Here is an 11,137-nt window from a genome sequence, read left to right on the forward strand (position 1 = left end):
TTTTGTTTGTTTGTTTTTGCCTCTTTCAGCTCGCAATCAACAACTTCTTAATTGGCAATGACGCAACAAAAACGATGTGCTTTAGTTCTCTGTCAAATGCTTTCATCTCAGTTTTAACAGTTTGACTGCATATAATAAATCCATTTTGTTTGTTGTAAATTGTGAAAGTATGGAACATTTGACAAATAAGGTAGTCCACCGTAAGTATATCGAAGATCCTCATTGTTTAAAAGTTCATGTGAACGCTAAACGCCTTTTAAATTGGTTTGGAGACACGTGTGGCCAGTGGGGATTGGCATAGTAATCAATTCGTCAATCGATACCATATCTGCCGCTTGTGAGGAATTAATTGTTGCATAATCATGTCTTGAGGGGAGAACATGTAAGGGCCACACAGGAAGGCAGAGGTTCAAAGCCAAAGTCTTCGATAGCAATACCGAAGGACAGAAGAGCAGTCGTTCCATCATAACTGTGAGGTTTTATTGTCTTCCACTATCAGGTGCCAATAGAAAATACGTCAACACATTGCATCCATGCAGACACAATACAACCCTAATAAGTGTGAGGTTCACAATATCCAAAAAGAAAGTGACGTTAGATCATGTCAATGTCTCACACACATACACGCGAGCGCGCGCGCGCACACTGCAGGTGCACACTGAGGTGGCGCTCCAGCTTATTGGATTCGACCGTTAGATGACATTGTCGAACATGTGCATGGACTGCATGATGTTCTCATCCTAGAAGGAAGCCACAGGTTACGCTCTTAATGTCGCTTATTCATGTTGGAAATGTTTCTTTCCAAACGATATACACCTTTTGGCACGTCTCCAAGAACTCCTCGATGGTGACGACGCCGTCGTTGTTGTTGTCCATTTTCTACAAGGTGACACACCAGTGTTACAGCAGTTTTATCAGAACTGGACAACATTAAAATACTTCTTTTATAGAGAGGATGGTATTTCGACTTAAGAAAGAATCAATAATCCATAACCTTTCATTTTCTATAATGCTTGCCCTCATTAAGGGTACAGGTGAGCTGGAGCCTATCCCGGCTGGCTTTGGGCGAGAGGCGAGGTACACCAAAAATGTACTTAGTCGGTATGAAATCTGGGCCTGTTTAGTTGATAACGACGCTATTGTTCTGTTGTATGACTGGCAACAGGCGGAAGAAGAGAATTTAATTGTTCTGTCCGTCACTATACGTCGCTAGCATAGATAGATTAACAATGATACCTTATTTATTAGTTGTTTTTGAATTAACTAATATGCATGTTTTTTGGACTGTGGGAGGAAGCCAGAGTAAAACCCACGCAAGCACAGGGACAACAGGCAAACACGGGATTCGAACCCAGAACTCTGAGGCCGACGTGCTAACCACTAGGCTAATGTTTCTTTTTTTTTTTTGACCAACCTGGAAGAAGCGTTCCACGTGGTCCTTGGGAGCACTGTCCCTCATGCAGGGGTACGTATACTTGCCCATCATGTCATAAATCGAGTGCATAATGTCTGTCATCTCCTGACCAAAACAAGTTATCGCCAAAAGTTGTTAGTAAAACACTTTACAAAAAAAAAGAAAAGACTCTTGTAGTGAAGAGTGCCGGCACCTCTCGAGTGATGCAGCCATCTTTGTTGAGGTCGTACAGGTTGAAGGCCCAGTTGAGTTTATCTGTGATGGAGCCTCTAAGGATGATGGACAGACTTAGGACGAAGTCCTCCAGCCAAGTTAAAAATTAAAAAAAATAAAAAGAGGGGGATGTAAAAGAGAGAAGTAAAGCCTATATTGCTGTTACACTTTAAGCTCAGTGGCCTCTGTTGTTGTTTCTCTTTTAAACCAGTCTGTATAAAGAGTTACTTCCACACAAACTACCGGTAGATGTTATGAAGTGTTGTACACTAAACATTTGACAACATTGTTTTACCTCAAAGCTGACGGATCCGCTGTTGTGAGCGTCGAAAGCCGCAAACAGGAAATGCGCATACATACTTGTATCTGGAAAAGGAACCCTTAATATGAGCGTTAAGAAGATTTGGTAACTTTCTAGTCACACACGCAAGAGCTCGATGCTACAGTGGTGCCTTGACTTACAACTTGAATTTGCCCCCTCAACTTAAGCGTATAACAGATCAATATTCTCCATTGAAATGAACTGAATGGGAATAATCTGTTTTTTACTCTATTGTATAATAACATCATAAAAGAGAGTGTAAAGAATTAAACTGGCTTCCATAAAGTGGAATTACTGTACAACAACAACAACTGTGTGTTGCCTAGCGAGTCGTGTCAGGAACTTGGCTTGTGAGCCACATCATAAATGAGATAAGAAAAAAAGGAAGTTCAAATGTTTATGTGACATCTGTAAAATTGTTTATTTGAATAAAAGAATAACCCTTATTTAGAGTTAAGTACTTAAATTATAATTAACCAAGGACTTCATGAAATAAATGTTACATTGATGTAAAATGGATTATGTTCCATTTTACGATGAACAATAAATCAATCAAACAATTATTTGATTGTTACATAAATGAATACAAATATCGATTTTTAAACACATTTTTAAGACACCCGTGAGTTTCCCCAAACTCCCACATTAGTTTTGAATTCAAGTAAAAGCTGTAAGCTATTCTGTACAGAATGATTCATGTTTGTTACAACAAATAAAGGTTGGTTGGTTTCTTTCTCACTGGTTGTTGAATTTGGCGTTGAGCTGAAAAAGCAAAAAATGTCATCCCACTCATGCAGAATGTACAAATTCCCACGCTAAAAATGACAACGGACGAGCACTTTTTTTTCTTTTGCATACTTCGGTGGTTTGTTTTTGTGGCGCTTGTCTGGTTCTTTTCTTTGCACATCTTTGTAATTACCGTCTTCAAATTTGGAGCATGGGGGGAGACAGTAGTCGTATTTTAAGAAGGAAGAGCAGAGACTGTAACTGACCTCCCTGAGGGAAGAATTGAGAGTAGATGGTTTTAAATGTCTCCTCATTCACAGCACCACTGGGACACTCCTGAAATGAGAAGATATTGTATAAAGACCCCCCCCCCCCCCCTCGCTCTCTCACTCATGAATGTGGTTACAGGCAAGCGCAAATGGGGCCAACGGGACTCACGTTTTTGAAGCCTCTGTAGAGGATCTGCAGCTCTTTCTTACTGAAGCTGGTCTGCCCCACGAGACGTTCGAGGCCCTCGGGTCGGCAACGCACCGCCGACAGCTCGGCCTCATCGCTCACGCTATCTGCACGGGCACGGTGGCACAAAAACACACCGTTACAGCAGAAAAAGGGCATCACATGACTAACAGGACACGGAGGGACACTTGCTTTGATTGATGGATGGGCTGGAGCCAGAATGGTAGCAGGGCAGCAATTTGAGGAAGCGCTGCTTGATGGTCCGTTTGGTGGCTTGATTTGGTGGATTACCTGAATAGGATTGAATAGAAGAGTGCAGTGTTTCCTAACCTTGATTGGGCCAAAGCACATATTTTACATCAGAAAAATCTCACAGCACACCACCACCAAACACAAATGTCACAAAAAGTAGGTCCTGTTGATGAAAGGATGATCATTTTGTCTGAATTGGATCACAAAATGTACTTACTCAATGTAAAATCTGGGCCTGTTTAGTTGAACCTAAAGTTCCTCAATGCCCCTCCAGTAATATTTATTGAAACAGGTGATTTAGCCCCAAATGAATTTAAACACCACACGTATTTTCAATTCGTCACATCAATTGAAATAAATGAACAGGAGCAAAGGTGACCATGCATTGATGAATCCTGCCAGCAGACGGCAGTGTTGCTCAACAAACCAAACCGTGGCCAGCTCAGTGCAGTGCTGCACTCTACAAGACAAAAAACACGTTGTGTGTTCAACTTCTGAGGACGACTGATGACACATCTCCACTCCCACTCGCACTCGCACCCGCAGCCAACCAGTGTGGGTGACATGTTTCATTTTTGGGGAGAGCACACATCAATAGCGGTCAAAGTGAAGAAGACGACCGCGAGAACATCCTCGGTGGGAAACTCAACGTTCAAACAAAATACATCCTACTCAGCAGAGATGCTGAAATGTATTCATGGGTCCAGAAGAGCAGATCAACAACAGAAGTCCACAATGAGTGACGGATGACTACATACGCTTTTACGAGCAACATGTTACTCGTGTTTCATCAAGAGGTTCATGCGGTGACGATGTTTGCTGATGAGACGTCAATCAAGCATTCATCTACGGCAGCTGCAGTCGGGTGGAAAAGCAAATAAAAAAAGGACAGCACGCTTCATCGCGCACGGGAGGACAAAATGATGCAATCTCTTTCCTTATTTTCACCGCTTGCCTGAGAGCGCATTTAACCGGAGAGAGAAGCAAAAGTTTCCCCGCTGATGTCATTCTTTCTACTGGTAGCTATTTTTAGAAGAGAAGATTGATCACACTGGAACGTGATGAGATTAAAACACACACACACACACACACACACACACACGTATTGAACCAGTGTAGGGCTGCAAGAGCTCATGTGTCTGATGGCGCATGTTGAGGCTGGACCCGTTTAGCAACGCAAGCACATTTAAGCATGTTCACGTCCACAAAGTGGTTAAATGTGCTTGAAAAACACGGCCCTCCGAGATCGGACCTGTGAACACGCCCGGGGTGACTTTGATTGTTTCAGTCAATATCATTGTATGCGGCCCACTGAGGGAGATCAATACACTCTCCTCTGCTGCTGCGACTAACACAATTAAAAGACCCTTATCCACTCTTTTACCAGCTGAGGACGAGACCCCATGACGAGACGAACGGGAATAAAAAGACAGCGTTGGAAAATATAGACTTGGCAGAGAAATGAAAATGGGAGCTGACACTCCGTGCGTCTATCTCCAGTGTGAGCCTTGTTTTTGTCATAAATTCTGCAGATGGGAATACAAGCACTAAGAAATAAAAGCCAAGAGCTTTGTGTTTATGTTGTCTTGTCTTGAGGGTTAATGGACTAAACTTACTTACCAAAAAAAAAAGGACTTTTGACAAGGGACTCCAACCTCTGCAAACCAACATTTCTCAAAACTATTTGCGGGGGTTGTGGTCAGCACTTTTGCCTCACAGTTCGGAGTTTCTGGGTTTGAACCTCTACACACCTTGCTGTGCGTAGTTTGTATGTTTTCGCCCCGGCAGGGTTGCCAGTTTGCAGTAGTTGTTACTTTGTAGACAAAGTTTCCCAACTTTTATTGAGCCAAGGCACATATTTTACATTATTGTATACTGAAATAATGATGAGCTCGTCTCCATTTAGTTAATCATTTTTCGACCAATTAAGTGAAATATCTATCTATCTATCTATCTATCTATCTATCAAATAATCAAGAGCTGGTTGGCATGACTTCTTTCAATGTAAGTCATTTTTTGCAGATGTTGACTTAAGTAACAGGCCGATTTTCACGTTGACGTTCCTCTGGGATGTCACGGCAGCTTAAAAAGGGTTAGGCCCAGCTAAATGAATTATGGTGCCTCCGTGCTTAAAGTAATCCTCACAGGAATTCAACTCACATTCCGGATGACCATTTCTTACAAGCCACACGTGCACCCGCACGCATGCACAGACACACACACACATTGGCGCAAACTAGTACATCTTCCGACGAGCCCACTTTTTCAAGGTGCTTCACACAAAGTGGAACAATGAGTGACACTGACACATGCGGAGTCTAGACAGGAAAGTGATCACTCACCAAAGTCGGTCATCTCTAATGCATGAACTCTTGTGTCCAATTGGCTAGTTTGCTTCTCATCAATTTTGGTGGATGCTTGTCTCAATACTCCAATATACACATTGTACACTAAACATATTGCAGTAGTGCCATGAAGATCCAGTGAACTAGAAGTGGCGCAATTTGGCGTTTAACTAAAATTTGGGTGAAACGTATGTACGTTGTATTTTTGGAGTGTGACCTTTGAACTATCCTGTCATGTGAACCGTCCTGTTTTTGTTCCCAGTCCTGTTGCCTCAGCCAATACATCGAGCTTTTTGTGAAGAAAGGATTTGGATATTCTTTTCTAACTGGCATCTGAGTCCATGTACAGTAGTATATGTGATGACATCATGACGAGAAGGAACCCTGAGTAAAAATGTGAAGTTAGTATGTTAGCCGTATGTCACTTGTTCACAAAAAAAGATCAGTGGTTTCATTATATACTTGAGTTGCAGGTAAAATTCAAAAAAAGATGAATTGGCTCGAAAGTATTCAAATTGGACGAGTTAATTTCTGCATATACTTGTATGACAGTAACGTTTCTTAAAATATTGTCTGTACAGTTAGCAAAGGTTTTAATGATGCCAACTGTTTGGACACTGAAACAAATGATTCCAAATGGATGGAATAAGATTTGCACTGATGAGCCATCCATCCATGGCTCATTTCTTTCTTCCGCTTATCCGGGGTCGGGTCGCAGGGGCAGTAAGCAAGGAAGCCCAGACGTCCCTCTCCCCAGCCCCTTCGTCCACCCTTTTCCGACCGAGGACCACGGCCTCAGAACTGCAGATGCTGATTTCCATCCCAACCACTTCACGCTCGGCAAGAGTTGAAGATTGGGGCTTGAACCACATCATCTGTTTCACGGCCAGGAAAAGAACCGCATTGCTCCTCCTGAATGTGAGATTCGACTTCCGGTCGGAGCATACCCTCTGGTCTCAATCCGAACTTTCCTATTGGCCAGTCAAAAGAAATGCACGAGAGGATTTTTAAATGATCACTATTAATATCCATCCATTTTATGGAGTCTATGCCAGGTGACTTTGGGCAAGCGGAGGGGTACACCCTGGACTGCTTGCCCGGAATCCATTCATCCATCTAAACATTCTCTGAACCGCTTATCCTTACGAGGGTCGCGGGTTTGCTGGTGCACTGCAATCCCATTACGGTGATGATGAGTATTATTCTAATAATAATTATTATGAACTTTATTATTGTGCGTTAGTGTATTGTTGTAATTACTGCCGGGGTTTTGTCATCGGTCCATACAAAGGGCCATTTGTGTGTCTTGTGGAGTGATGATGCACCTGTTCACTGTTTGGTTCAGCTTCTGTCTAATGGCTACCAGACCAGCAGCAGAAACAGACAAATTCGAATAGCCTGTAAACCAGTCCGTTGCGCATGCTTCTATTCAAAGATTTAGTATGAGAGCAGGCACTTGGTTATTTTTGGTGACAAAGTCTATTTTGGGATGATGTAAGAGGAATGATTAAGTGTGCTTGTCTTTGCAAGCATGTCAAAAAAAAGTAGAGGGGTTGAGGGTGAGAGAAGAGCATCTCATTGATCAGGGCCATCGCAGGAGATGACAAAAGACGCTGGAGACTTTTAGCTGGTTTCTTGTGTGCTCCTTCCGCATTACTCTATGCTTCTCACTGCGTGATCACTTATTTATGTATTTTAAAACAAACAAGAAACGTACCAAACGTCCATTCATCCGTTTTTTTTATCGCACTTTCACCAAATTAGGGTCATCGTGGGTCACTTACTCTGGGCGAGAGGCGGGGTACACCTTAAACTATAGTCACCTGCCAATTGCAGGGCACATATACAGACACACCGATGGACAATTTGAGGCTTTTAATGAACCTAACATGCATGTTTGGGGAATGTGGGAGGAAGCCAGGGAATCACAACAGGCAAACTCCACCCTGGGAGAACGGAGCCCGGAGTCGAACTCCAGACCTCAGAACTGTGAGACATTCTATGAAACGTTACAAACATTATACCTCCAAGTTTTGATTGACATGGTTATACACTGTGTCCTCAAAGTATGGACACACAAGAAAGAAAGAAAGTTTTTAATAACAGTTCATTCAATTGAAATTTTAACAAATCCATTCATCCGTTTTCTGAACCCGGTACACTCTGAACTGGTCGCCAGCCAATCACAGGGCATATATAAGCAAACAACCATTCGCACTCACACTCACACCTACGGGCAATTTAGAGTTGTCAACCGACCTACCGCGCATGTTTTTGGGATTTGGGAGGAAACCGTAACACCCGGAGAAAGCCCACGCAGGCACGGGGAGAACATCCAAACTCCACACAGGCAGGGCCGGGATTTGAACCCCAGTCCTCAGAACTGTGAAGCAGGTGTGCTAACCAGTCGCCCACCGTGCCGCTCCCTAAATTATCCAATTTCACATAATTGGTTTGAAAAGGACTATTTATTTTCTTCATCTATCTATGCCAGCGACGTATAGGGACAGGGAAAACCAATAAATGCTCTTCCACTCTATGGCAGAAGGTACATAATTGAGCTGTGTATCCACAGTATGTGACATTTTTTTGTGATTTTCCTTTTGTAAAAGTTTCAAAAAAGGTTCATTTGCACTTGTTAGTGTGTGAAACGGCCCAGCATCACGTTTGAACAATGTGAAATAACAGACGGCAGCTATTTGTGTCATGTTTAGTAGAATAAACAGAGATAAATAAAAAATGACACACACAAAAAAAAACTCCTTGTTTGCAATGAGTGACCGATTGGAATAATTGTCTCATTAACGGGAGCAAACCATGACTCTGAAGTGACATGTGGCAAGATGAGATCCACGTACCTGTGAGCGGGTCGTACGATCGGTCCAGTTCTGTGGACTCGGACAAACTGTGGTCCTCACTCCTGGATTTCATGTTTGTCCCCTCCCTTTACAGGACCCGAAGTACCGCTGGACCTGCACACAATCTGTGTGTGTTCATCTCCCAAACATCAGCGAGGCTGCAAAGTGTGGAGGAGCGCGATTATGTCGATTATCCCGCTCCCCCTCCCCCTGCCTCCTTCCTCGTCCAATCTCCAGCTGCTCCTCTCTCTGCACGAACTTTCAAAACACCGTTTGCGCCTCCAATCACGCGGGTACTAACGTCCAACCAGTGGAAGAGGACGAGGAGGGCGAATTTACGCGCAGTTGTGCGGCAAAAAGACAAACTTGTTTCATTGACTCTATGAATAGCATCTTGACTTGTTACCTATTATACCAGGGGTGTCGAACTCCAATTCATGGTGGGCCAAAATGAAAAATTGGGACAATGAGCCTGGACACCCTGCGGAGGAAACTCATTTGGGCCGCTTGTATCCGGGATCTTGTTCTTTCGGTCACGACCAACACCTCGTGACCATAGGCGAGGGTAGGAACGTAGATCGAGCGGTAAATCGAGAGCTCCGCCTTTCGGCTGAGCTCCTTCTTTACCACAACGGACCGATACAAAGTCCGCATCACTTCAGACGCTGCACCGATCCGCCTGTCGATCTCCCGTTCCATTCTTCCCAAGATACTTGAACTCCTCCACTTGGGGCAGGATCTCATCCCCGACCTGAGGGAAAGGGGGACCACCACCGCAGTCTGCCAATCCAGAGGCACTGTCCCCGATGACCATGCGGTCTTGCAGAGGCGTGTCAACCAGCACAGCTCCACAACATCCACAGCCTTTAGGAACTCCGGGCAGATCTCATCCACTCTCGGGGCCTTGCCTCTTCACCGAGGAGCTTTTTAACCACATCAGTGACATCAACCTCAGAAATAGGAGAGCCCGCCTCAGAGAGCTTCCTCACTGGAAAGCGTGTCAGTGGAATTGAGAAGGTCTTCGAAGTATTCTCCCCACCGGCTCACAACGTCCCGAGTCGAGGTCAGCAGCGCCCCATCCCCACTATACACAGTGTTGATGGTGCACTGCTTCCCCCTCCTGAGACGCCGGATGGTGGACCAAAGTTTCCTCTAAGCCGTCCGGAAGCCTCCGTCCCGACCTCCAGGCCTGGCTCCAGAGGGGGGCCCCGATGACCCCTGTCCGGGCAAGGCAAACCTCAATCCAGGTATATTTTTCATCATAGGAGTTTTTTTAGCCGTGCTTTGTCTGGTCACTCACCTCGGACCTGTTTGCCATGGGTGACCCTACCAGGGGCGTGAAGCCCCAGACAGTTGATAAAGGGCATTAAAAAAATAAAACATTCATTCAATTACGTTCTATTCTTTGCAACAAGTACTGAAACTGCTAAAATGAGTTTTGTCCGACTACCCCAACAACCCACCCCCGCAACTTGGAACAAATTTGGCTACAAATGCGGAAAGTTGTGTCAAACGCACTTCCCCTCTAAATGAGACAGAATTACTTTCTCTGTCACACAGTCAAAAAAAAAAACCAAAAAAACACCATAGCTGCAAAAGTGCATTATTTATTTATTCATTTATTCATTTGTTTATTTTGGAGGGGCGGTTCAAAATCATTTAGTCACAGAGACAGACACAGAGGACACACAAATGGCCTAAAATGTGAATAAAGTGAGAGCAGTGTCAGTAATTGGCAGTCCAGAGTCATCAAGTTCGAGAGAAGTTCAACTAAATGAATTTAGAGCAGTTACTCTAACAAAGCTGGAGAAGATACAGCAAGATTAAATTATCTCTCGAAGTGATGGTAAACCGCACACACTCCAATTCACGTCAAGCTGGGAAAGGTGTGATCCTACTATATATATTTCATTTTTGGTTATACAAGCACCTAGAGAACCCCAATTCACATGTAAGCCTTTTATTTGCTGACTTCTCATCAGCTTTTAGATGCAGCCTCAAATTTGAATTGAGCGACTTGCTTTTTTGAGTCGTCTATCTGTAAAAGAAAATAATGAGGGAAACAGTAGACAGAGAACACAGTATTTGTATATGACCTGTGTCTTAGGACAGTTACAGCACATTGCTGAGTATTTGTTGTGCTTTTTCAGTGTGCAATGTAAATTGATAGCAGGAGACAAATACTGTACACGTGACAAATGAGTGAGCAAATGTGCTACATAGAAGATGCCAAAGAATTTTAAAAATATACCGTAAAGTAGCACCAAACGTCTTCAGGAGGATTGTTTGGTCTTGTGCACACAAAATGAAATGGAGGAGGGGCCACATCGAGGCAGCTCAGCCGAAATAAAGTGGGCAATCTTTGCCTGGATGAAAATTTGACAAGAAAGCTGATATACTTAAATGCAACATTCCAAGTATTCAGCAGCATTAATGACTTGTCACGGTAAAAACATCTGGCTTGGTATGCACTTAAACACTCATACATCCATTTTCTAACCCTCTTATCCTGATCAGGATTGCGGGTTAGCTTGGCGAAAGGCAGACCACA

At 43.6% G+C, this 11,137-nt stretch overlaps 1 protein-coding gene and 1 long non-coding RNA gene across 2 annotated transcripts; one reads left to right on the forward strand and one right to left on the reverse strand.

Moving 5' to 3' along the window:
• Positions 1–458: 458 nt before the first annotated feature.
• LOC133476444 (Kv channel-interacting protein 2-like) lies at positions 459–8,862 on the reverse strand. The gene is made up of 9 exons (XM_061769829.1): positions 8,587–8,862; positions 3,324–3,422; positions 3,114–3,238; positions 2,942–3,011; positions 1,923–1,993; positions 1,608–1,715; positions 1,415–1,519; positions 817–879; positions 459–740 (listed from the first exon to the last, which is right to left on the reverse strand). Exons 1-9 carry the CDS (start codon positions 8,657–8,659, stop codon positions 693–695), a joined length of 762 nt encoding a protein of 253 aa, XP_061625813.1. The 5' UTR covers positions 8,660–8,862; the 3' UTR covers positions 459–692.
• Positions 3,845–4,962, forward strand: LOC133476445 (uncharacterized). The gene is made up of 2 exons (XR_009788055.1): positions 3,845–4,652; positions 4,771–4,962. It is a non-coding gene; the product is annotated as an uncharacterized LOC133476445 (long non-coding RNA).
• Positions 8,863–11,137: the final 2,275 nt, after the last annotated feature.

Source organism: Phyllopteryx taeniolatus, chromosome 4 (assembly GCF_024500385.1).
Source record: "Phyllopteryx taeniolatus isolate TA_2022b chromosome 4, UOR_Ptae_1.2, whole genome shotgun sequence".
Taxonomy (NCBI): Eukaryota; Metazoa; Chordata; class Actinopteri; order Syngnathiformes; family Syngnathidae; genus Phyllopteryx; species Phyllopteryx taeniolatus.

What these genes read in the sequence shown, in the direction of transcription:
- LOC133476444 (XM_061769829.1), bottom strand. Translation starts at nt 8,659, where the DNA reads ATGAAATCCAGGAGTGAGGACCACAGTTTGTCCGAGTCCACAGAACTG. An exon ending in ACGTGGAACGCTTCTTCCAG is followed by an intron (nt 880 to 1,414) that starts GTTGGTCAAAAA and finishes GTCACCTTGTAG; the next exon opens with AAAATGGACAACAACAACGA. An exon ending in TCTTGGAGACGTGCCAAAAG is followed by an intron (nt 741 to 816) that starts GTGTATATCGTT and finishes GCTTCCTTCTAG; the next exon opens with GATGAGAACATCATGCAGTC.